This window comes from Littorina saxatilis, unplaced genomic scaffold (assembly GCF_037325665.1).
Source record: "Littorina saxatilis isolate snail1 unplaced genomic scaffold, US_GU_Lsax_2.0 scaffold_1005, whole genome shotgun sequence".
Classification (NCBI taxonomy): Eukaryota; Metazoa; Mollusca; class Gastropoda; order Littorinimorpha; family Littorinidae; genus Littorina; species Littorina saxatilis.
This window is the reverse complement of record NW_027126227.1, coordinates 15,001-42,653: the sequence shown is the minus strand read 5'-3', so window position 1 is coordinate 42,653 and position 27,653 is coordinate 15,001. Positions and strand designations below refer to the sequence as shown.

The 27,653-nt window shown below is 39.5% G+C and overlaps 2 protein-coding genes across 2 annotated transcripts; both read right to left on the bottom strand.

Moving 5' to 3' along the window:
- Positions 1 to 8,918: 8,918 nt before the first annotated feature.
- On the bottom strand, positions 8,919 to 16,188 carry LOC138954679 (uncharacterized). Its single transcript, XM_070326464.1, has 8 exons — positions 15,991 to 16,188; positions 15,483 to 15,765; positions 14,983 to 15,219; positions 14,677 to 14,753; positions 13,720 to 13,824; positions 12,543 to 12,745; positions 12,059 to 12,223; positions 8,919 to 11,409 (listed from the first exon to the last, which is right to left on the bottom strand). Exons 2-8 carry the CDS (start codon positions 15,676 to 15,678, stop codon positions 11,136 to 11,138), a joined length of 1,257 nt encoding a protein of 418 aa, XP_070182565.1. The 5' UTR covers positions 15,679 to 15,765; positions 15,991 to 16,188; the 3' UTR covers positions 8,919 to 11,135.
- On the bottom strand, positions 16,153 to 23,451 carry LOC138954680 (uncharacterized). Its single transcript, XM_070326465.1, has 7 exons — positions 22,944 to 23,451; positions 22,198 to 22,296; positions 21,450 to 21,584; positions 21,093 to 21,164; positions 18,712 to 18,786; positions 18,397 to 18,494; positions 16,153 to 16,293 (listed from the first exon to the last, which is right to left on the bottom strand). The coding sequence occupies exons 1-7, from the start codon at positions 23,168 to 23,170 to the stop codon at positions 16,259 to 16,261; spliced, it is 741 nt and encodes a 246-aa protein (XP_070182566.1). The 5' UTR covers positions 23,171 to 23,451; the 3' UTR covers positions 16,153 to 16,258.
- Between the last annotated feature and the right edge of the window lie 4,202 nt (positions 23,452 to 27,653).

Below are 27,653 nucleotides of genomic sequence, written 5' to 3'. Positions count from 1 at the left end.
CTCTACCAGGTTTCTTTGTCACTGTGTTCACTTCTGGTATTTTCGTCTGCTCCACTGTCTGCTTCAACTGATCCGTCATCTTTTTTATTCTGAAAATTAATGTGTTTGAAAGTAATTAATCCAGCAACAAATGGTACTAATAAAGCACCAAATCGATAATACAGGCCACAGGCAAGAGATTCGAGGGACTTGGAAACAACAGGGTCATGAGTTAGATCATGTGTTAAGTCTTCCTCCGAGTCGAGAGGTGTAAAATGTCCAAAAATCTTTGTGTACAAACCTATAACAGTCTGTCCAATACTTCTAACCATCTTAGAACCAAGCACTGATTCATACCGTCCATGATACTTTTCTATATCTTCTGAGGAAAGATGTTGTACTTCTTCCACAGTTAACTGCTGCCCAAGGTAGTGTTTTGTTTTTCCACAAACAGCAAGTGAATACAATCTTTCTTTTTTATCAGGTATAGTCCTACTGTCACAGATTTCAATATCTGTAGCAGTCTGCATCAGCAATTCATCACAGTTCATTTTATTTTGATGCAGAATAAAATAAAAATCTAGTAATTAAACTTGAGTAAGAACTTAGGTAGGAACTTAACAAGAACTTAGGTAGGAACTTAGGTAAGAACTTAGGTAGGAACTTAACAAGAACTTGGGTAAGAACTTAGTAAGAACTTAACAAGAACTTGAGTAAGAACTTAACAAGAACTTAGTAAGAACTTGACAAGAACTTGACAAGAACTTGAGTAAGAACTTGACAAGAACTTAGCAAGGATTTCTACAAACATACATACTGAACTGGTTGATCAGTTTTTAAAACCAGTTTCGAGTGCTTAGAAGATTTCAGATTATTCTTTATTCTTTCTCTCTCCTGTTTGTTTTCAATGACATCATTTTCTCGAAGACACTCTTCAAAACTGTCACGGTCCTTTGAATAGAACAATGTTATTGTTTTGAGTTGCTCTCTAAAGTCTTTCAGAACTGCATTGTATTTTTGTGTTAATATCCAAACTGATATTAATGCATGTCGTCCACTGAATGCAAGCTTTGCTAGTGCACTTTTCTTTCTAACAATGTCACGTTCTGCTGCACAGTCATCAATAATAAACAGTGTTGGCGTGTTCTGAAAAAGATCGAAATAATGCTCCAAGCAAACATTTAGACGATCAGAAGGATTTACAATAAATATATTTTGATCAGACCATATGAATTTTCTCTCCTTGTATGTTCTGTTATGCTTTATGGTTGGACAGAATATGACTATGTGTTCAAAGTGATTTATGTAAACAGTCTGTAATAAATCCAAAACATATCTTGTTTTGCCGCAACCTGTTGCCCCACAAATCAAAGAACAGTGTGGATCTTTTGGAAGAAAATCTAGATACTTCATTTTAACACGTTCAATAAACAATATCCTGTAATCTGCTTTCAGAGATGTTTAACTGCGCATCTGACACAACAAACACGTAGATCTTAACTGATTTACTACTACTCCCTACTTCCTTTTCAATTTGTATTGTGATTCCTTCTGATCCGTTTTCAATTCGCCTTCCACTTCCATGCAGTTTGTTGTCGTCAGTTGTTCTGAGATCCAGCCATAACGCATATTTATTTGTCAAGAAATCTTCTACGCCAACACCGTGTAAATGTAGATCTTTAGCCACAAGATCAGATGTTGGGTCTTTCAATCTTCCTCCAGTAAAGTACTTTCTTGCTTCATCATAGTGTTGGTATGGCAGCATGCCAGATGCAAATATTTGGTTTGGCTGCCCTTCAATTGTGCAATATACTCTATTGATTAGTGGATTGTAAAACTTTTCTATTTGCCTTTCATATGAATCTTTTGGTTCCTCAAACAACATAAGTATTCCCTTCATTGACCTAGCTGGTGTATTCAAGTTAATGTTCCAGATTGGATCAGCCTGGCTTTTTGAAAGTGTACTGTGATTCAACACTCTTTCATAATAGATAGGCAGCTTAGAACTGTACTGATTTTCTATAAGTCTAGCCAGTTCAGGATGGTTTACAACATCAAACTCTAAAGAAATTCCAGACACCTTATACTTTGCTTCCGGGTCTTGTGAAAGCATAACACGATCATAACTATTGAAAGTCAGGTCGTATGACAGCCTGTCACGCAATGCTCCTTGATAGAAGGGAGGATGTGAATTTATGAGTTCAAAGTCAAGTGGAATACAAAATTTGTTTCCAAAAGCAACATTGACAGCGTTATCTTTTTTGTTGTCAGCTTTATCTCCGGCTCCTATTCTAACTTTTATCCCATTGTCTGACTGAATCCCTTGAAACACTCTGTTTTTCTTTTCATTGTCAGTCAACCAATTATCTGCATAAACTAAAAATACATCTGCATTATTCAATGACATCACTTCCCGCCCTTCCAGTTTGACAGTAATCTTCCTCACAATTGCTCTTCCTACATTATAAGCCAAAGTCCTATTTGCATCTGAGCCAGATTCTAATTCTAATTTGAATGATAGTCTTACAGTGCCTGGTACAATAACATCGTTCTTACCTAGATTAGGAAACCTAACAGTAAGTATTTCATTCTGATCAATAGTAGAAGGATTATTTGTAACTATAACTGTTTGCCTTATTCCTTTTACCCCGAGAGGCTCTTTCAGCCTTCTGTAAGGATCAAGAACAGAACCGAACGATTGTGCCATCTTTTTTTATTTTCAAAATAAAAAATAAGTTACAAATGGCAGAAGGTGGATTTGAAGATTTATTTGAGCCAGCGGACGACATGAGCGAAGCAATCCCTTTGGTTCCCTACCATCATTCACTGCATTATGAGGTGGCACGACATGAACTTCTGGAAGGTAAAGTTAGAGATTTCTACAAAAGTTTAGGAGAAGAACCTGATGTTTTAGATCCAAACCAGTTCAAAATGGAAGCAAATCATTTATATACAACTAGCGATAAAGGAGAAAAAGTCCAACTTACATATAAATCTAATCCTGCTAAGTTTCTATCAAAAGTTTCACTAAAACAAAAACTTACTGCTAATCGACTTAGGCAATTAGATATTGTGCCTAGCACACGGTCATCATCTTCCCATGTTGTTTCCTTACTTCAACAAGCAGAACTAGGACTACCAACTGCTACTCAAATAGAATCTGTTCCATTGCAAGATCTTAATAAACTTGCAGATGAGGCTGATCAACTTATACAAGAGATAGAGACTTCTTTTTCTGAGGAAACTTCATTGAAGACTCCACATGAACTATTACCTATGAGAGAAATAGAAGCCCTTAATCAATCACTACAAACCATCAGAGGTGAAATAGCAAATAATCTGTCAAAACTAGGTCAGCTGGATGAAGATATAAACAAAGAGAAACAAAAACTTGCTGATGCTGATGATTTGAACCTAGAACAAGAAGTAAAAAACAGAATTTCTAAGCGTTTAAAAGATTTGCAGGAGGAGAAAGCCATAAGGTTAGAAGTTCTAAGTAACAATAGAGAACAACTGAGAACACAGGTCAGCAGAATAAAAAATACAATTCAAAGAATCCTTTACGAAGACACAACTCTTGCTGAAAGAATTAGAACGCTTTTCAGAGAGCAGGGAATCACAATAGCTAGTATACTAACTGCGTTAGGATTTGCAATAAGCACATTAGTGTTAACACTCACAGGTGGCACTGTCACACCTCCACCTCCACCTTCACCTTCATCTCCATCTGATCCGGGATGGGTAAAGAAACAACTCAAACACATTGCAGAACTATTAAAGAAACTAGCAGCAAAAGCTTTGGATGCACTTCCAGGAATCATTGGTTCAATTGTTAGCTGGCTGTTATCTTTTGCAGGTAAAGTTGTTGGTTTCATGGCTGAACATCTCTGGACTCTAATAGTTTTAATTGCAGGTGTTCTGCTAACGAGAATAAAGCAAAAGTAAGCCTACACCCACTCCACCAATTACTAGAGCAGTCTTCTGCGATTCATGATCATCACTAATACTAACAGCTTGATCATCACTAGTGACAGAATGATCTTCACCTGCAGCGTGATCTTCACTTGTCACGCTTTGTTTCTGTTCATTGTGATATGGCTGTAACATCGTTCTGATTTCTGAATTCAGTTCTTCACCCTTTCCAAGCGGCTGGGTGTCACTAGCAATAATGATTTCATTGTTATAATTTGTTATTGTTCCAATCTGCAGCTGGAGATCAGAAGGTAACATGTAAAGGCCGTTACCAACAGCAAAGTCAACTTTTGATCTTGCATAACGGAGAGAGTCTTGATACCTTTTGATGCTGGAAGGCAGATCAACTGCAGAGTTTATGACATCTTCTAAATTTGATAACAACTGTTTCTGTGCACCAAACCCTGTGCTTGTTCTCATTATGTTTGATCGTGTCTGTGCCTGCGAGCCTAGCAAGCACCACGCATATGTTCGGATAGATTCATTGATCCTTTCAACACCTGATCCAGTGAAACCTTTGCCGGTGTCTAATATAAAAGTAGTCCATGCATTGTGGTGCTGTTGTTCTATTGATCCTAACTGTACCTGCACATTTGAAGAAAAAGATGTATGACCTGGCCAGTAATCAAAATTATACCTCCTGTGGACACCCCATAAATATAGTGTTCCCATGCCATGGTTTTTGTCTTGCTTTTGCCTAAAGTCGGTCTTAAAATCTATATTGAATTCATTGCAGAGACGCTCATACACTTTCATGTTTATCCTATTGTTGAATGGGTTCCAGCTCTTTTCATGCGGCATTGGTGCCTGAAGTTCAGACAAGATTCTCCTGCACTGATAGTAAACGTGAAATGTGTACACACACTTTGTCAGTAAGTTTGAATTATTCATGTGGTCTGCATAGGACACTCCACATCCTGTGGTTGCACAGAATATTGCAAAGTTTAACTGATTCTGATAGAACTGAATTGGGTGAGAGTTCCACATCTTTGGAACACTATCATTTTTGATTGGGGGATTTAGGTAAGAATGGAATGGGTCAGGCACTTTAACGCGAATGGATTCTGTTTCTGTTACAGCAAAGTCCAACTCATGGAAAGAAATAGTCTTTGGATTGTAATATGGTCCAGTTTTGTATTTAACGTCTTTGTTGAATTTATACTGACTCATTTTTGTTGTTGAATAAAAAATGTTTATCACACTAACAAATGTGAAGACTGGTGTGCCAGTTAAACTTGCAAACCCTATCAACAATCAAAATGGAGGAATGAAAGTTGCACTGCATGAAATTATGTACAAGGTTACTTGGTATAATATCAGTAAAAAAAAGAATAACAACTGGGTTAGAATTAATGGTAAAACACATTCTGTAGAAGATGGTTACTATGACTTCTGCACTTTAGAGAAAGAATTGTTTGCTCCAGTAGGTATTACAGCGAGTTTAAATCATGCAAGTCTCATTGCTACTCTTACTATGCCCAAAACTAGAGAAGTAAACAGATCATTTGAGTTTCCAACCAAACTCCTTGATATGCTTGGAATTACAAATATATACAAGGGAACACGTCCCATTGACATGGATGTTAACAGTGTACTGTTTGTTCACATGAGAGAGCTTAACACATCCTATAATCTCTTTAATGATCAGCGTTCTGATCTGCTTAGGATTCTTCCACCGAGTGATGCCTCTTTTTGTAAAATGCACGTGCCAACATTTAAGACACTTCAGTTCAAGGACTTGGAGGAAGGGTGTCATGAATTCCTACACATTGATCTGAAAAATCAAAGTGGACAACCAGTTGATTGTTTGTTTAACATTACATTGGAAATAGTTCCATAAAATATTGAGTATTAAAATGTCGAGTGGACCTACAATAGCTTATCCTGTTGCATGTTCAACTATAGAGTTGAAAGATTTAGCAGACGCTATCGACTTTGAGAGCAATGCTGAAGTTGGTGCAGTGTATGCATTCGAGTTTACAGACACTGGTCATTACAAGAGAAAGGAAATCGACGATGAAAAGAAACCAAGATTCCTCAAACTAGGTCAAATCCGTGATGTTAATGTACCTGATCCAATTGTCGATGACACATTCTACATGTGGAAACATCAGAATAAAAAATGGGTACTTAGTCCTGTTATAAAAAAGATTGACTGGGAAATGAAGTTTGAATTTGTGAGTCCATACACTCTTGTTGGAAAAGACGACACATTCCGTAAGTCAATCAATGCTAAACCACTAATTGTTAGCCTTGTTCCTGCGTTTAACAGCAGGGGAGAAGTTGCAGTTAAACCTTTCCATAAGAACAACTATCTCATTCACAGAAAACAAAGTGTTGAAAAGGACGCTGACACCATTGTCGATTTTATACCCAAGCTTCCAATAGGGCAGAATGCAACTATGATATTTGATATAGTTGTCAGGAAAAGGGAAGAAACCACAAACACTGTTCTAATGAGAGGAATAAATCTCAACTGGAGACCATTAAATGTTGAAGAAGTCAGAGTATTTATTGCTGTTCAAAAGGATTCTAACACAATAAAAAAACAGACGTCAAACCAAAATGTTGTTGTTAACGCAGATATAAATAATTTAACAGAAATAAGAAGTATTAATCTTACTTATCTTGATTTGATTGCTTTCTACTATACAGATAAGGTGTTAAGCAATGAACAGCTTCAAAGCTTAGCAGAAACACTGGCCAGTGAGAATTAAGATAAATATTTTATATTTTGCATTAAAAAGATGACTAGCAGTGTGAAGCTTTATCCTAATATTGATGAAAGTGCAGCAGAAAGTCAACAATTCAGACTGGCACACATTAGTAATATACAAAAACAACTAGAAGATGAATTAGAAAAATATTCTCGCGCTAGACGTAAGTACTCAACAACTTACAACAGCCTTTCTAATGCCAGCACTGGTTCTACTATCCTTGCATCAGCTGCAGGTGTAACGGGAACAATTCTGTTAGCTACCGGAGTAGGGACTCCAGTTTCTCTAATCCTAGGTGGTGTCGCAGCAGCAGTTGGTGGTTTATCATTTATAGCATCAGCTATAATGAAAAAAATTGTGAAAAAGCTTGAAAAACACGAATCCATTTCCACTCTTGCATCATCAAAATTGTCTAGCCTAAAACTGTCTATCAGTAAAGCACTTGAAGATTCAAAAGTTTCTGACGAAGAATTCAAACAGATACAAACAGACTTTGATGACTACAAAAGTAAGAAAGCAAGTATTCAAACAAAAACACGAGCTGAATATAACAAGCCACTCGATATAGAAGATCTGAAAAAGCAGTTTTTAAAAAAGGGGATTCAAATAGGACGGGAAGAAAAAGTAAAAATAGAATCACTTGTAAAGAGTTAACTATTCGTTTAGACAGTCACATTGCATGTATCAGATATAATTCTAACAGTGAAAGAACATATGAAGTAAAGTTTGTAAATGAGAGAGCGTATTGAGCTTAAGAATGTTGTATCAGAGAAAGGGAGAATGTACGTTCTGGGTTACTGATTCCGACAGACCCGGCATTGGTTCAAAACAACCTTACTTTACTGTATTTTTTTTGTATGGATTTATGCAGTATTTTTCTGATTTTGTCGCATGTTTCATTTTAGTAAAAGTTTAGTCCAGAAGCCTATTTTGCGTTAATATTTAGGGTCTGTCGGAATCGGTGAGCCAGAACGTACATTCCCCCTTTCTCTTGGTTTGCTCTGCTGTTTTATAAATGTCATTGTGAACAGGATTTTTCCATCCGAAATTATTTTGTGTGTGTGTTCTGTGTGTGTGTTCTGTGTGTGTACACATGAAGTGTTAGTTTGAGTTCAGTAGTATTTGATAATTATATAATAAGAAATCAATTTCAGGTTGATGCGGATGTCTCTACAGCCAGTAGTGGCTCACCAACACGGGTGTACCCCCTCAGTGAGGTGTCGCTGTCAGGAACCCCTCCAGCGAGGGGAACACCTCCAACGAGAGGGAGGGGACGAACTATTCGGCACAGGGGGAGAAGAGGAGCGACACTAACAGTTACAACTACAAGAGAAGCAAGTGATGGTGGAAGAGGGAGACAACCTGATGGAAGTGGAAGACAAAGAGGTGGCAGAGGAAGGCAGAGAATTCGACGCGGTTCCAGGGGACAGTTGGCCGTTACAAGTGCGCTTACTGTCATTCGTGACAGACGTTCTAGAATGAGAGTGAGTGCAAACTTCTTTTGTTTCTTATGTGATTTGGAACATGGTGTTGTTTACTGAAGTGTTAGTGTTGTGTTACTTTTTTTCAGCCCGACCCATGGAGATTGTAAATATGATATGACATTTGTCTTCTCTCTTATTTACTGTTGCAGACAATGATTGAAACTGTTAGCGAGCAGCGTCTGCGAGAGCTGTTTGTGACCATGCTGGAGAAGTACCCCAGCTTGGTCTTCGACGTTCTGGAGCCAGCCCCGGACAGACCAGACCATGGTCACCCCCCACCTGCTGGAGAGGGAGTGCCTGACTGGTGCATCTGTGGCAAGTGCCGCATAATGCGAAAAACGATTGAAGAAGTATGTTGCCGTAAGGCAACATGCCTCACACTCTTGGCCGTAAGTCAGTTGTATGTTTGTGTTTGTAGCACTTTCCATACTATCCATTTGATGCAGGTACAGTGGAACCCACATTTTCAGACCTCACAAAGTCTAAGAAATTCAGATCTTAAAAAGGAGGGAGTCTTACTCTTAAAATTGTTGTAAATTTACAGAAGTTATGAAAACAATATCGGAGAAAACAGGGTCTTAAAATGGAGTGAATCTCCAGTATACTCAAAATGTGACAAGCCTTCAGATAGATAATACTATGTTTTCTCTCAATCTAATTTTGGTTTCCTCTTTTTTCCCAAGCTTGAAATATACAATGCCCCCTGCATAAACATTCATCCAGAAACAGACACTTGTGAGGAAAAGGAAGGAGAAAACAAAAAAAGCAACTTTAAATGGTTTTAATATATTATATATGTGTTTAGAGAGCAAACACATGGAAATTCTAACAATCCTGTATGCAGAACATATAAAACACATACATAAACTCAATTTCTTTACTGAAAAAAGTTAAAACCATCAGTGAGATTACATACCACACATACTTTTCAATATGAAAAGAAGAAAGGAAAAGTATATGGCAGATGTGAAACCACGGTTTCTATGTACAACAACAAATGCATATTTCTTTCTATAACAGGATTTTGAGGTCCTTATTCTGGATGAAGCTGTCGTGAGCCTGGCCAGAAAGTATCGCCAGGACATGATACGGGCAGATGACGAGGCAGACGACAACAACAGAGCCAATAGGCATGCAGCATATCGCCAGTTTATATTGTGGGTCCATGGGAGGCTTGGTGCGGGACAGAGACGTGTTATACCATCGTGTTGCGTTTGGAAGATCAGGGATAAATTTCCAGATGCATGGGGCCAATACACCGGATTTAAACCAGACCATTTTGGCGATTAAACATGGTTAAAGCCATCCAGTATTTATAACATGTCAAATGTGTCATCTTTTCCTTGTATCTGTCTGTGGCAGTGAACAGTACAAGGCCAAAAATGGGGGCTGAAGGGTATTTTTGAGAAGAAAAAAAAAGAAAACTTTTATCTTGAAATTATGGTTAAATTTGTCACATAATTGTGTACGTGTACTTGTAAATTTTTTTATTTGAGTCACCTAATCTAAAAATTACTTTTTTGTTGCAAACACTTCGTTTGTAATTTTTTTAATGGTGCTCAAATCAAATGCTGTAAATACTTTCTTCAAAGTACAAAAAGTCAGATTTACAAAAAGTCTACAAGGCCAAGAAACCTGGGGTTAAAATTGCAGAAGATACTAGTGAGTAATTACTATGCCTTTCCAATGGACCGCTAATTGTTTAACGGGGACCAAAATTCTTCGTACCGTAAATATTTATGTCAAAAATCATCAAGATCTGTCTGCCCTACAGAACATCTTTTTTGAGCCGTCCTCTGCCAAACACAGTATCACACAGCTCTGTGCCGCACCCACAACAAATGAAATTGAATATTGATCAGCAACAACAACAAAATAAGAGAAAACTCAAATAGTATGGCATTATCAACGGATGCGAAACCGAAACGTGTTTGTTTTTCTGCATTTTGTGTTCAAGTGCAACTTATGAACACCCTGTTTTGCCCATTCAAAAGCTGCTTTGGCGCGCGCCGGTGGGCAAAACGGGCAAAAGAGCAATGATTGTGTATACAAGCTTGGAAAATACCCACAATATCTCTAACCAGCCATCACCTTCCCATTATTCCCTTGACAGAGCTAACCTATTACCCGGATACATTTTTGCTTCCACTTTCAAACGCGTTCCGTACGCCACAAAAACATGATACTTGGCGCTTGTTTTAGCCCGTTGTTTGTAGAGTTGGCATTATCTAAAAGAATTATAGAGCATGAAAGATGGAACAATTAATATTACAGAGAGCAAGATGATGTTGGCAAAATCATGTTGTCTCAAGAAACTACAAGTACAAACATTTTAGTTGGGGCAACGACAGTACTGGGTTATTTGGTGTACGAAATGACTGTTGGTCGTCCAACAAGTTGATTTAGAGATTGTTAGCGTTGTATTATATTCATTACGACATAAGTTTTTGTGGACTGATTTTTTGTTTCTAGCACTACCTAAAATCACTGTGGTATAGAAATTATACATGTTGATTACACTGATTATAATTATGTTCTGATCTTATGATGTCTTTTTGTTTAAATAAAAAAAACTAACCAAACACTCATTTTCTATTCGGCTGAATGCAAGAAAATCTGTTTTTTTTAAGGTTTTTTATGCTCTAATTATGGTACACGTTGTGGATTAAGTTATGGTGTCCATTCTGTAAGGGTTTTAACACCTTGGAATATATAGCCTAACAAAAATATCTGAGGTCAATTTTAAAGATCCTGAATCTAAGATTACACAGGCAAAATGACCTGGGATAAAGCCTTCCAAAAATGGGAAAGTCGGGTAAACAAAGAAGTAATGAGTGGATTGCAGCAGATATTTATTTTTCACCAAACACATGCTGTAAACAATTGGAAGAATACAAATTCTGTTTTGTTCTTTCAGCTCTGAGGTATTAATAATGTTTGGTCAGAACTTTCTAAAAACTGGTTAGCTAAGAGGGTTGCAAGTCTAGTTTGAAGAAAAAGCTGGTGTGCCAGAAAATCTGGACACCTGCTCAGCTGCCAGCTGAGCAGTTGGGGGCGGAGCCTGACCCATGATGGTTCGGGCAATGCGGCGGGGATCAGCATCCTCCAGGTCTCTGCTCCTCTTCATTCCGCGTCTGTCCTGCATGCGCTTGAGAAGAGCCTGGAGGGTCAGGTCTTTTAGGTAGCTGTAGTCTTTTTCCTCTTTCACAGGGAACACAGTCCACCGTCCACTTTTTTTATTGAAGCAACGGTGGTACCTACCAATAAAAAAAATGTGAGGATATATTGACCAAAGCAAGCCTTACACAACAATCACTTTACACGCTGGGTCAATATATTCGTGATTGTAACATATATTTTTTCTCAATAACAACGTTATGGCAACATACCTTTTTAGTTTTTTGTAACACAGTTCTCAGTCTTAGCAACCCCCCACTAAAGTCTCGTGTTAGTACTTTGAAGAACAAAAAAAGGAGTATAGAGAATTTGTATAAAAGATACTTTTGGTTTACTGCAGCTTTACTGCAGTTTACGTAATAGTTCTAACCCACGTTCCACACTATTGCTCACATAGTTGCCTACCCTGTGTGAAATGTACCTGGAAACATAATTGATGTGTCTTTTTTCTCTGACTGTTTTGAATAGTTTTCTCTTCATAATTTGATGTTTTATGTTATGAACAAATGTAATGTGATTGCAATTTCTATGATTTCTTTTCATGCAGAAAAAAGGGAATAAAAAGGGATACCATCAGCTTGTTTGTGTCTATTGATGTGGACAGTGTATGTTGGTATGTGTGCTGAAGTAACCAAGAACACAATAACCCGTAACAAGAAACAAACAATTGAAACAACATAAAAACAGCAAAATAATGACAAAACAACACCATTTTAATATATATCTTACTGGATTTGTCCATCTGGTTTTGTTTTCACACTCCTCCCCAAATGGAAGTTGTGGTCCAGAGCAGCAAGGACATTCCTGATCCTGTACACTGGAGGCGTGTAAGCATACCTCTTGGCACAATACATGAGTATGTGCTGGTGAAACACCTCCAGGTCAGCTGTGCTCCTGTGTTGTCATAATGCACAGATGTCAGATATCATGGGTCTAAGTTCATACTACTGCTATCAGTTTTGTTACCATACCAAACTGAACATGCTATGCTCACTTTATCTGTGTTCTGATGCTGTTTTTAATAACTTGATAGCCCAGGTTTTTTCTTTACACACGGACAAACCACATGTTAATGCAAATACTATCACCCTCTTCTCGATTCCCAGTCAATAGCCAAATTCTGGTTATCCAAAAATAGTCTACATGAAAAATATTTTGTCCAAACTAGACTAAATGTAATAAAAAGATCCCACCTTAAACGAAAACAACTCACCGGAAGTTCAAGTAGTGTTTCACTTTACTGAGAAGGCGAGGGTGCAGGAGAATGTTAGCCAGTTCCTTGATGGTATCGCTGTCCTCTCTGGCGTCCAGCCAAGGTTTGTTTCTGTCACTGTCAGACAGCTCACCATGCTGGCAGCATCCAAGGGCCCACTCATGGTCTCCTGTGATGTGGTGCAAAACACCGCAAAGGAGCTCCTGTACACGAGTTTAAAAAAAAAAAGATACATACTCAAACAACCTTGCTACTAGGACTTACATAATCGATAAACTGAAGGCTGAAATATGTGGTTTAGTTACATATTGACAACAACCCCCCTCAGTTTGTATCCAGAGCAATTAGTTTTTCTATGCCTTGTTACACGAACGGATTTCATATATCTTCCTTGTTTCCTTATCTGAAATTTACCCCCAAAAGTCAGCACATTTTATATGGCAATTATATAATTAAGTGCATGGGGTGACAGCTGTTTGTTGGCCATGGAGGTCAACTTTTTGAGTCACTTGAGAAAATGTGACTCTATGTAATCGGTCAGTGTTAGTCTGTCCGGCCGGCCGTCCGGCCGGCCGGCCGTCCGTAGACACCACCTTAACGTTGGACTTTTCTCGGAAACTATCAAAGCGATCGGGCTCATATTTTGTTTAGTCGTGACCTCCAATGACCTCTACACTTTAACGATGGTTTCGTTGACCTTTGACCTTTTTCAAGGTCACAGGTCAGCGTCAAAGGAAAAATTAGACATTTTATATCTTTGACAAAGTTCATCGGATGTGATTGAAACTTTGTAGGATTATTCTTTACATCAAAGTATTTACATCTGTAGCCTTTTACGAACGTTATCAGAAAAACAAGGGAGATAACTAGCCTTTTCTGTTCGGCAACACACAACTTAACGTTGGGCTTTTCTCGGAAACTATAAAAGTGACCGGGCTCAAATTTTATGTGAACGTGACTCCCAGTGACCTCTACACTTTGACGTCTGCTTTGGTGACCTTTGACCTTTTTCAAGGTCACAGGTATGCTTCAGGTATGCATTGTGTTGTGAATAGCAATTTCTTCCTGTCCATCTGATGCCTCATATAATATTCAGAACTGCGAAAGTGACTCGATCGAGCGTTTGCTCTTCTTGTTTAACATTTAAAGTACATGCATAGCATTAAAAAAAACATACCACAAACTGCCTGTGGTCTGTAGCTGTTCGGCAGGTGAACCAAAAATGATTCACGATGTCTTTCGTCCACTTCTGTAGAGCAGCATGTTTCCTTAGGCTTCCAAGCTAAAATACAGAAGCAAATTGTGCATTATGCATACAGCTACTTTACATACCTTTCCTAATCTATTCAATTTTACAACAATAACCATCTCAGTATTACTGCCCTTCCAATGCAAAATAAAGTTTACCAACATGGTGTCTTTTCCATATTGTTGGAAGATAGAACACTGAAGGTGAGATTATTGCATTTAACACTGTCATATAAGTTATAATAATGCTTCCATCTTGCTTGGTTTGATTTTTGGAATCTCTTTGTTATTACCCACTGGGTCATTTGTCTCAGGTAAAGCTGCTAAGGTCTTTGCAGTATATGGGAAGGTTGCACTTGCCTTCATTCAAGGAAATAATGATCATGAAACACCCTTTTGACCTCCCAATTTTAGACCTCCCCTGTTAAGACCTTACTTTTCCAGAATGTCTGTTCATAACCTCTGTAAATTCACCAACATTTTAACTTTAAGACACAATTTTCTCAGATTGTTGAAGGTCTTAAAAGGGGTCCCATTGTGTCTGTTACTTACTTCTATTCTAACAGAATAGGACATGAAACAGTTATAGACGCTTCTTTTATAAGTCTGATTTGGATCAAACATCGTATGACATAATCTAAATTCTCCTCAATTAGAACAGTTTTGACGCAGCATCACTCACTTATGTTGTCAGTCAGGTAAAACGTGAAAAGCTTTCATGAATAAACACTAAATTATCAGCTTATTACTTGCCATAAACAAAACGATTTAAATCAACCTTGTCACCCCCGTCGCGATATAACCTTGAATGGTTGAAAACGACGTTAAACACCAAATAAAGAAAGTAAAGTAAAGAAAGAAACCTTGTCACCATATGACAATATACCTTTGTTAGTTTCTTGCTCAGGTTCTTCGCAGCATGCCAGATGTCGTGCGAATGACTCAAAGCAGGATATGTGCCCTCTGAAATATAAGCAACAGTGTCGTTACTTTGTGTTTTAATTGTATAACAACACTTGGAACTGAACTAATTTAGTGCAAATGTAAGCTCACACAACAATGTATGTGTACTTTAAAAAATAAAAACCATTACTTGTCAAAAAAATGTTTTCTTCTGATAACAACCTGACAGATGTTAAAAAACCCAACAACAAAACTCTTTTTAAAGCTTTTGCCATTATTGCATACTCACTCATCACAGCTCCAATGCCTGTGTGTGCATCTGTGACCACCTCCTTCACATTGATGCCCTTCTGCAGGAGGTCACTCATTGCCCTGCGGAAGCCCTCTGTCTCCATTCGTGGCGACTTTCCGTCCGTCTCCCTCTTGTGGACAGTTTTGATGGTCAGGATGTTTTTGGTTTCACTGTCCATCAAAGTGTATGTGCAGTACTGGGCACAGTACCCAGGCGAGTCATTGCGGCCATCTCCTGCAAAAGACCAAGAAACTTACTTGCATGCAACTATTTTTCAAGGAGTGGTAACGGCCTGATCATCAATGCATTGCGGCTGGCTTGGACTTTCACTCTTTCAGACAGGATAAAAAAAATTGTCAAGGGAAGAAGGGTGGGTTTGGAATCACATTACATTTTCATGCGTGACAACACTGGCCATTATTCTTTCTGCCATTTTGCAAGAATGCAAGTAGCTTCCAAAGAAGAAAAATCACACACAGATCAAATCAATGAATTACCCAAAACAACTATCTCCTTGTTTCTAATTGAGTCCAGGACCCTGGTCTGGTGATCCTTCCAGAAATCATCGATCGTTGGAACAATGTAATGGCCCTGAATCTGGAAGAAGGACGTCCTTGAGAGCATCTTCAAGTTCAGGTGCTTCCCCAGCATTTCGATTTTGCCAAAATTGTTGCCCGATGTCACTATTGCCATTGCCAAACGGAAGTCCCCGCTGTGAAGGCGCCTGTTGAGAATGGGCTGGGAGCACCAGGTGTTGCTCACATGACCACTATCGCATACCTGTCAGAAAAAAACAGGATCGTAAGATTTTCATTGGAACCAGAGAGTTTGTTTTTTATGGACATGACCATGACTGTCACAAATAATGGCTAACTTAGTGCATTCCTTTGTATCCTTAATCAATCAAAATTCAGCTGTTCAGACGCTGATTCTCTTACTACTCAGTGCTGTCAACTAAAAAGGGTCTATTTATTGTGAATTATATATCTTGTGATCCAGTCTTACCCATTTGACTACAAAGCAGAGCCCACAAAACTGTGCTCAAGTGTGACTGGTTTGCCACACTTGTCACTGTCAGCTATGCAGGTGGTGATGGAGGTCAGGGCCAACTGCTTGACCTGCTCAACGGAGCAAAGGGCCATGGGAGAGCTTGCCACCTTTTCGCATTCCAGCTCATGTACCAGGTGGATTCCTCTCCCAATGAAGCCTTCCTCCTCTTCTTCTTCCTGAGGGTCCTCTTGCTTCAGTTCTCCAAAAAACATCCCTTCGAAGCTCACCTCTGTTGCCTCTTTCTGTACTTCCTCTGGGCTGAAATAAGTGAAAACAGTGTCACCAAAGCACATAAAGGGATGGCCATAAAAAAAAATGCATTCAAAAGTGTATACAGTGGAACCCCCCTTTTAAGACCCCCCCCCCCCCCCCCCCCCCAATTTAGGACCCTGTTTTCTCAGCTTTCCTCTTCATAACCTCTGTAAATCTTCCCCCATTTTAAGACTCCATCCTTTTTAAGACCTGATTTTTTCAGATTTTTTGAGGTCTTAAAATGGGGATTCCACTGTATATGTGTGTCTCTGCACTGTAATGTGTTTTAGATTTATTCAAGCTACAACGTCAACGGTAGACAGCTGCTATGTTGAAGGCACTGTGCTGGACAGCTAGTCTTCACGGATTCGGCTGGCCTACTTCTGTATATCAATAACAATTAATCTATATTAAACCAGTCTGACAATCACAGCGCATGACGTGCAGGAAAAGTAGCGTGCGGTGCCAGTGAGACGTAACATCATGAGTCAACTTAGAAAAGAAGCGACTAAAATATTTAGCCATCTTTATTATCGATTTTGTATTTTTCGTCAAATTCACAACATCCTGCTGTTGCCCATGTTCTTTCAGATCAACACTGCTCGCGTGAAAGAGAAGAAACCTATAAGTATAACACTTTGAAATTGACCAGGACACTATAAAGTGGGACAATTTATAATGAATAGATATAGTCCGTCCGGGTGACCAGCAGAGGACGTTTTAAATCATTTTTAAAAAATCCAATAAACTTTTGCATAGTGTCTACAAATAAAAGTTGTTGAGGACGATTAGTACTATCTTGTCTGAAAAGGGTTAAGCACTAGAGTCAATAGTTTTTGTTGTACTCTGGTAACATTTTCAGCGATGTGACCAAAAGTGGGTAAATATTAACCCCGGATGAGCCTCAGTGACGCATAACGCTGACCTAAGCCAGCCAGGTGTGCCGCGTGAGCACGTTTTTCACACCAATTCTGTAACATTGCATTCCTCTGAGCGTAAAAGTTAAATCTAAAAAAAAAAATACAAACACGAGAGTTCAAATGAATATATTATTTATTTATTATTAAGAGCTTATATAGCGCGAACCACAATTAACTGTGCTCTCCGCGCTCTACATGCCGTTTGAAATGGAATTTTTTACAGATAGACAAACAGACATTTTTTACACACAATATATAACGTATTCACATCGACCAGCAAACTTCAAGCCTATTAGGCGAACATTCACCTTTCACGGCCTATTATTCCAAGTCAAACGGGTATTTGGTGGACATTTTTATCTATGCCTATACAATTTTCTCAGGAAAGACCCTTTTGTCAATCGTGGGATCTTTAACGTGCACACCCCAATGTAGTGTACACGAAGGGACCTCGGTTTTTCGTCTCATCCGAGTATTAGACTTTGAGGTAAAGCGTGGGGCTCTTTTGGGGTATACATGTGATAATTTTTCTTTCAATTTCGGACAATTTCACGTGTACAGGGCTTAAACCACAATAGATATTTGTTTGTTTGTTTGTTTGCTTAATGCCCAGCCGACCACGAAGGGCCATATCAGGGCGGCGCTGCTTTGACATTTAACGTGCGCCACACACAAGACAGAAGTCGCAGCACAGGCTTCATGTCTCACCCAGTCACATTATTCTGATACCGGACCAACCAGTCCTAGCACTAACCCCATAATGCCAGACGCCAGGCGGAGCAGCCACTAGATTGCCAATTTTAAAGTCTTAGGTATGACCCGGCCGGGGTTCGAACCCACGACCTCCCGATCACGGAGCGGACGCCTTACCACTAGGCCAACCGTGCCGGTTCCACCACAATAGATACAAACTAGTACTTTTCACACAAAATAGTACTACTTGCCTATAACAACTTTTGTTCTTAAATACATACCAAAATATCATTTGTTTATTTTTAAATAATTTAAAACGTCCTAGGCAAACGACAAGAAGAAGATTTAAAACGTCCTATATTGGTCCCTCGAACAGACAATACAGTAGTCTAAGCAACAACCAAAACGACCTTGGATACAGAAAAATAAAACAATGATAGCACTTCCATACCAACGATGAATTTAAAACTTATGAACAAGACTTTCAACAACTTACAGAATGGCTTCCAGCTTGGTTCATACTCTGGATCATCAGGATCCGCTGTCTCTTCACAGTCTGACTCAGACTGCAGGGTGATGTCAATAGAAGTCAAGCTGCAAACAGTGTAAAAGGATGAAAAGTTTATCCTAGCACAAGCACAGATATTACTTTCCAGGCATAGAAAGGACAATGTTTGTACAATCTAACTACCTTACGGTTTTCTAGTATCATCGCACACACTTACCTTTCTTTCTTACTTAATGTCACAAAATAACTTTTAAAATGTTATTGCCCTGGTGGATGCCAAAAACAAAAATAAAAAAAGCTTACTTAAACGGATCAAGGAATGATGCTGATGGCCGTTTCAACGCTCTCGCAGCCCTTGTTTGTGTAGGTGGAGTACCTCTGCAACAGATATGTATCATTAATAATTATGTGATGAAATATCAGGCTCAGAAAATACCACCCACTTGCACAAGAAGATGTACAATGAGAAACAAAACAAACAAAAATAGAAATCTTCCATTCAGACCTTCCCAAACCACACAAAACTACTACCCATAATGATCATGGCAATAGTGCCTGAACATGCATAAACAAACAACAAGAAGAAAAAAGGAAACAAAACAATCAGGCAAATTTCCTTGACTGGGAACTGAACCCAGATCACTTCTGTGGAAGCACTATCATCCTACCACACCAGGTGGGCTTTCGAAGAAATAAGGGGAGTATACAATCTAACGTTGGACTGTGTCGTCCATGATGAAGCGTCATTTAGAATCTTTCATGATCAATATCTGCTACTCATACTCAACAGACATAAATGTCAGCTTGTCAGGTGGTGATGGAAACTGACCATGACTGGCATGAAAACACACAACAAATGGGAGGGATCGGTTCAGAAATGACCATTTGTATGATGTTGACCAAAGTGGCATAATATTATATACATACTCAGGGAGAAAAAAATGAAGACAGAAATAATAGATGGAATGGAAGCTTCTTGCTTTGGCAGCATGCACTGCTGTGCAAACCGTGCCATTTACTTCTAAGCCCCAGCACCGAGTGGTCAGATAAGGGACGACAGCGCGCTGCCTCAGACTAAAAATAAATGTTGGTAATGTGCACTGTGTGGGCTCGCTGTTGAGCACACAGAACCAAGCCCTGACCTGTGACTGGTCCAGAGTGCAAAATTCGAGTTTCTGCCTGCTCTCTGATGGGGCAAAAACACCTTGTGTCTAAATTTTACTGCTACCTCCAAGCAATGCCTTTAGCACTATGGCAGTGTAAACAGTTTCCGTCTCAAACCGCACACAACGTAGGAAGACCTATTCTAGGCACTTGCATGCAATCAATATCATAAACCTGGTTAAAACACTCACACATTCTGTAAATACTGCTCAGTTGTTTTTCACACTGCTAAAAATCACAGGAAACGGAAGAGCAAAAATAACTGTGAGCCTCATGTTCAATGGTCCGAATGTAAGAAGTTTGGCCAATCACAAAGCTGGTTTCAGAACCACTCCTATCCGCTACAGTGTATTGAGAAGTAAGATATGGTAAATGATGCGCTCGGCTTTTATTTCTTATGAGGAGAAGATACAGAAGACAGAAAAGGCCTGCTCACTCGACAAATCCCAGCAAAAATGTTGATGAAAATTATGACTACCAACTTCCAAAATTAAAATCATTACTATAATAATAGTGATCATTCTTTATTGCAAGACAACTAAAGCAGTGGTGGAGCAGATGACCATAAACCACATTCCGACAATTTACAAGAGTATCGTTGTTAAATACTAAAAGGCCCTACACATGTCTCTGACAGTGCATACATGTGTTCTCTGCAAGACAGATACATAGATGATTCACACAATGCCACTTCTGCTTTTCTTTCTTTCGCAGTTTCACACACTCTCTCTGTCTTACATGGGGCGGGGATATAGCTCAGTTGGTAGCGCGCTGGATTTGTATTCAGTTGGCCGCTGTCAGCGTGAGTTCGATCCCAGGTTCGGCGGAAATTTATTTCAGAGTCAACTTTGTGTGCAGACCCTCTTCGGTGTCCGAACTCTCCCCCCCCCCCCCCCCCCCCCCCCCCCCCGTGTACACTACATTGGGTGTGCACGTTAAAGATCCCATGATTGACAAAAGGGTCTTTCCTGGCAAAATTGCTTAGGCACAGTTAATAATTGTCTACCTATACCCGTGTGACTTGGAATAATAGGCCGTGAAAGGTAAATATGCGCCGAAATGGCTGCAATCTACTGGCCGTATAAAATTTCATCTCACACGGCATCACTGCAGAGCTCCTAGAACTGTACCCACGGAATATGCGCGATATAAGCCTCATTGATTGATTGATTGATTACATTGCAGTGGTGATAACTTGTGTGTGGGAAACCAGCAGCAGATCTAAAATTGCACCGCATAAAAAAGCATAATAGCACAATGATAGGAAGGAATGCTACACATGCAAGAGAAGCTAGCTGCTCCCTTTGATTTGACACTGATAAAACATCTTCACTTTTCCTCTTCATGTACATTCAGGCTTTCGTCCTTGGATTTTGGGCGACCAAAAAGAGAGGAAAGGAAAGATAAGCAGAGATGTTTATAGTATTGTTACTGCTTGAAGTTGATGATTCTGTTAGTAATTTCACAACAAAGAGATGATTTTGTTAGCCATTTCACAGCAAATAGTGAAAGAGACTTACCCCTGCTTTGGGCCAACCTGATCTTCACTGTCTGTGGTAAGAATTTTCTCAACACCAGACAACTGGCCTTCACTGAAATAAATTGGAACAAAACTAAGCTTTACACAGGTCAGTGACAAGATAACTCGCATGTTTACTTTTTGAAAACAACAAAAAACGTGATCAACATAAAAAAGCCAAATAAACATCCTGTAAAAAAACAACAAGACACAACCTACAAAATATGAACTTGACAACTGTAAAGTACATGATCATAGAATTATATGGTTCAATACCAATTCCTCACACAATTTTTAATTTTTAAATTTTCAATTCACATTTATTGCACCTTTACATTCAAAACTTAAGTCTTCATACCTCTCAGATTCAGCTGCAGATATTTCTGACATTCCAGGTGTTGGGTGGCCCATGTGAAATAAGTGCGTGGTGGTTGCTGGAGTTGAAGTAAGTACCCCTGAGGTACCTGGGACGGGCTCTTTTTCGGAAGCAGCTCTGTAAAATACAACGCACTGTGTCACTCTAAAACAACCTGTATATAGGGAATGCTAAAAATTAAAAAAATGAAGCAGGTGGTACCATGGCAACTGTCATTAGACGCAACTTGTATGTAGTGGGGAAATAGCTCTTTCTGTAGCGGTGCTGCGTTCAATAATACTTCTACTACTTATAAATCGCTATCAGTGTGGGTTCGATTCCCACATTTTTTGAGGAATTTATTTCAACTTTGTGCAGACTCTCCCTGGTGTCTGCGCACCCCTATGTGCTCACGCGCATGCACACGATAAAGAACCTAAATTCACAGCGAAAGTCTCAGTGCTTGGAAACATGAATACACACATGCAGGAGAAAAATGGGTAGTGCCTTGACTTTATCATTGTATGGCAGCTCGCTTTCCCCAGGAAGAAAGCAGCCCGAATTTCCATGAGGGTAACCTAACACTGTAACTGGATTATATAAATATTCCTTACCCTAGACTTAGCAGAAATCATTCATACTTGTTCACAGTTGGAATTGAATGCTTTTTAATTTAAATTTTAGTCTAAATATGAACCTTTTTTTTAACAAATAAAATTCAATGCTAGTGCTTAGAAGTTGGTTTACTTACCTGCTTGGAACAGAAACAGGTACATGTGGTACAGCTTCATGGTCTGTATGTAACATCTTTGTAGTTGTACTTGTATTGTAAGACTTTGTAGTTTCATAACTGACAAACAAAAACACAACCATTACAATGCATATATATATTGAACAGAAACAGTAAACAGCAGATGGTAAATGAATAGTGTTTGCGTTTGCTGATGCAGACAGTGCTTGAACATTAATTTTAAATCTAATGAACATTTGTTTCTATTTTTAGCAACAAAAAGAATGCAAAAAAACCTCTATACATTGCAGTTATGCTAACGTTTTTGTTTATGCTACTGCTAGTTCAGGCCTGAAAGTCCCAAATAATGGCACACTAGCCTTTGGCCAGTGATTCTTAAACTTTACTAATACTAAGACTAGCCAGACAGCAAACTTTACCATAGCCAAACCAACAATTTGTTACAGTAACTTTTCTGGCATTTGGCAAGTAGATGAGTATTTCTACTCGCCAGTTACATGTTTCTACTCACCATGGCGAGTAAATTACTCGCCACTTTCAGGGCTGTAGTTTTCACAGCGATCAGAAATGGTTCAATTTACAATGCATCATTGCATGTGGCTGTGCACAGACTGAGCAAGTACGTTGTTGGGTTACCCTTGTCGATCCCAAACGCATGCATGCATGATCAGAAAAATACCCGTGGATGAATAACAAAACAAAAGCAAAAGAAAACAAAGCAAAGAGTATAAAATACAACAACGTACGTGTCGAGGAGGAGTTCTGCCAAACTAGGATTTGTCAGACCGAGGCTTTCCTTCAGCTCTTTCCATCTGTTCACCTGTTTTCCGATACTAATTACTTTTGCCTTTTGGACACGCTGATTTTGGTTGCGTCTCCGTTTTCTCTCCGATGCAGACAAGACGTTGTGCCTTGGGTTTGTCACCCTCTTACGCTTTCGAGGGATCACAGATGGTTGGTTATCTGCTTCCATGATTTTATCTTCTTCTTCAGCGTTCGACTGTTTCCCATGTTGGTATTGACTTCGAAGTACTTCCGGGCGTGATTTCCGGTATTGTATACAGCCAGCACCAAAACGAGGCGCCAATGTCGTAGAAGACTCATCCACGAAAATAAATTCTTTGAAAATTTATCACGCTCGACAGAAAGCAGCCAGGATGTTCCCGTTCGCTGAGCGTTCAAATGGAAGTATGCTTGTACTGTATTTAGACGCGCGGGGAGCTCTGTGATGGTTTACGGGAGGCATACTGTGCCTTTAAGGCCACAGAGAGAGAGAGAGAGAGAGAGAGAGAGAGAGAGAGAGAGAGAGAGAGAGAAAGAGAGAGAGAGAGGCAGAGAGAGAGACAGAGTGAGTGAGCGAGCGAGTGAGGAAGAGAGAGAGAGATAGAGAGTCACACACACACACACACATACACACACACACACACACACACACACACACACACACACACTGAAACAGACACACACACGCACACACATACACCGACATACATATACACGTACACAAACCAGGAGTGAGAGCGAGAGAAAAAAGGAGAAAGAGAGAGTCGTCAGTAAGTAGTGGTATTGACACGTAGCGATAATGACACGTAGCGCTAAAAGATGTAGTGCTATCGACACGTAGTGATAATGAACGAATGATAGCGACTCATCGACAAATTATTTGTAGCACTAATCAACGTAGCGATAGCGGCACGTAGCACAAATGACACGTAGGACAAATGACACGTAGCACAAATGACACGTAGCGCTAGCGATACGCACAGGAGACAGCGCTACAAAAGAAGCTATACCAGAGAAGACTTGGAGAGCCGGACAGCACGTTTCGCCCTGCAGTCCGGACTGACGATCTAACAGCGAACGACAAAAAGAAAGAAGAAACCATATTTCAAGCTCAAGCATGCTCCGTCGTACTTCCTCGAGCTCTAGGCTAGGCTCAACTACCACGTCATTTTACTCTGCAAGTTTTTCATAATTATAGCAGAACAAAGGGGAACAACAACCGATTGTGTAATAAACTATATTTTTAACCAAATGTTTCAATGCATTCTTCGAAACGTGTCTCAACTCGGCCATGAAGTCTTTAAGACGCACACACAAGTTTTGACCCTTCGGATTTAATTCAGCGCAGGTACACGAAAAAAGCGTCGATTTCTCAGGAACTGGAACAAGAACTCGTTTCGAAGTATGGGCTTAAAACCGAAAGTAGGAAACGGGTGATAACGTGGTTCTGTTTTCTCTTGGCCCCCCCCCCCCCCCCCCAAAAAAAAAAAGTTGTATGTTTCTGGTCACCCGACCCTATCTAGTTTTTTTCCCGCCGACCCTAGACTTTTTACATTTAGTCAAAACTTGACTAAATGTAAAAAAGACACAAAAATCCCTACCTACCTACCCTATTTTTTGTAGCCATGTTACCAGAAACATACAACTTTTTTGGTGTGGCCTTATCAAAAGCTATTCAAAGATAAGTAACACCGCGATCTGCCCAGCTGTATACAACTGTTTCTGCAACAAGAACAAGTCGCGTAAGGCGAAAATACAACATTTTGTCAAGCTGTCGAACTCACAGAATGAAACTGAACGCAATGCAATTTTTCAGCAAGACCGTATACTCGTAGCATCGTCAGTCCACCACTCGTGGCAAAGGCAGTGAAATTGACAAGAAGAGCGGGGTAGTAGTTGCGCTGAGAAGGATAGCACGCTTTTCTGTACCTCTCTTCGTTTTAACTTTCTGAGCGTGTTTTTAATCCAAACATATCATATCTATATGTTTTTGGAATCAGGAACCGACAAGGAATAAGATGAAAGTGTTTTTAAGTTGATTTCGAAAATTTAATTTTGATCATAATTTTTATATTTTTAATTTTCAGAGCTTGTTTTTAATCCAAATACAACATATTTATATGTTTTTGGAATCAGAAAATGATGAAGAATAAGATGAACGTAAATTTGGATCGTTTTATAAAATTTTTTTTTTTTACAATTTTCAGATTTTTAATGACCAAAGTCATTAATTAATTTTTAAGCCACCAAGCTGAAATGCAATACCGAAGTCCGGCCTTCGTCGAAGATTGCTTGGCCAAACTTTCAATTTGATTGAAAAATGAGGGTGTGGCAGAGCCGCCTCAACTTTTACAAAAGCCGGATATGACGTCATCAAAGACATTTATCGAAAAAAAAGAAAAACACGTCCGGGGATATCATTCCCAGGAACTCTCATGTAAAATTTCATAAAGATCGGTCCAGTAGTTTGGTCTGAATCGCTCTACACACACACGCGCACAGACACACACACACACATACACCACGACCCTCGTCTCTCCCCCCGCGGGTTAGGGGGAAGAATTTGCCCGATGCTCCCCAGCATGTCGTAAGAGGCGACTAACGGATTCTATTTCTCCTTTTACCCTTGTTAAGTATTTCTTGTATAGAATAATTATAGTCAATGTTTGTAAAGATTTTAGTCAAGCAGTATGTAAGAAATGTTAAGTCCTTTGTACTGGAAACTTGCACTGATTCTCCCTGGAGCAATTTTTTGATTAGTGCTTTTGGGAACAAGAAACAATTAACAAGTGGCTCTATCCCATCTCCCCCCCCTTTCCCCGTCGCGATATAACCTTCGTGGTTGAAAACGACGTTAAACACCAAATAAATAAAGAAAGAAACCATCGTCTCGATTCCCCCTCTATGTTAAAACATTTAGTCAAAACTTGACTAAATGTAAAAACCCACTGCGCAAGTAGCACACGTCTTGCTTGTCGACCTACTGACCTACATTTAAGTCGCTGTCTGGTGGGAAATGTGCAGTCATTTGTGCAAAGCGTTCTGCAACTTTAAACCGACGGTTCTTTCGGTCCACAAAGTGACACACCTAATAAACAGAACAGCGCTGTCGTTTCAAAAGTTCGACATAATATTATAGTAACAAACATAATAACTTACAGAAACTGTCCGGTCTGCGGTGTTCAGAAGGTTTACCTGTCAGGTGACAGCAGGTATGGTTTGATTTGCTCGTTGCGCTCAACACAACACCTACACGAAGAGTGGCCACGTCAGCGAGTGCTGGGAGTGGGTGGGTGATCTACGGGAGGTAACTCGCTGCATTATTGGGTAACATCCTTGTTGCACAGTAGTTATCTGCGACTGTAGTTATTAAATAGGGGCGCCAGACAGCAGTTTCTTCCCTCTGTCTTTCTGTATGACGGCTTACCCAAACCAGAGACTTGAACATTCTCACGTGAAAATAAAATATTCAAGAAAAAATCATAACGAGGCCTATGAATGAAAATTGTCATTTCTTTCCTGAAAGGCGACAACAAGTGCGTGTCACGCTCGTTTGTTTGCGTGTAGTTATTGAATCTGGCCTTACCTTCGTATGGGTGAGCGGCCCTAAAAGTGTGCCAGATATCATAGTTGAGTGCCTTTAATGTCACATTTCATAAAGATCGGTCCAGTAGTTTGGTCTGAATCGCTCTACACACACACACACACACACACACACACACACGCACAGACACACACACATACACCACACCCTCGTCTCGATTCCCCCCTCTACGTTAAAACATTTAGTCAAAACTTGACTAAATGTAAAAAACAAAGGTCACAAATTCATCACAAACAAATGAAACCTAGCGATATGTTTTGTCTTCTTTCAAAGTCATGGAGTGCGTGTATCTGTGTTTCGATACACAGACGTTCGGAGAAACACGAACGTCAAGTTCAAGTAAAACCAATTGACCCCTGACACACACATTTTGACCCGTGCACATGACGTTGTATCGCTAAACGAAGCGCAAATAAGAAATAATAAAATTGCTTGATTAAAATCAACATAGCCGAAGCAATGTTTTCATAAAAGAAGCGGTATTGTACGGGCACATGTTGAATTTGGGTTACATGTGTTGCAGAGTATTTAAAAATACGTAGGCATAAAAACATGCAAAGAAGAGTGATAGGTCCCTGTTGTGAATATAGTCAAGTGGATAAATTGATTACATATGTTTCACACTAGTTTTGCTGTTACCGAGAGGAGACGGTTTGGCGGTCATAGGTTGTAGGTTATGCAACTTTGAGAGCAAGGCGCATGGTGCATGTTCTTGTGATCGTTTTGATGAAAGCGTCATGAAGAGGGTGTTACAAATACAATGTAAATTTTGTTTTTGATGTTTGGTCTTCGTTGTGGTGGTTGTAAGATTGTGATGTGTTTAACCAACGAGATACAATGCTATTTGGGACATGGTAATAATTGGTTGCCGGTATGGACAATATTCTGTGCTGTTACGGTTTGAGATTGTTGGCAGGGGTGAGCCAAAGTGTGACCGACTCAGCGCAGAGATGGTCGAAGAGATTGTTTCGTAGTCTATTAGCGTTGGCTAATGGTAACGAGTACATATGTGTGTAGTTGTGGTGTGTGTGTGTTTGCGCGTTGGTTGGGATTATGGGTGTAATTTGTA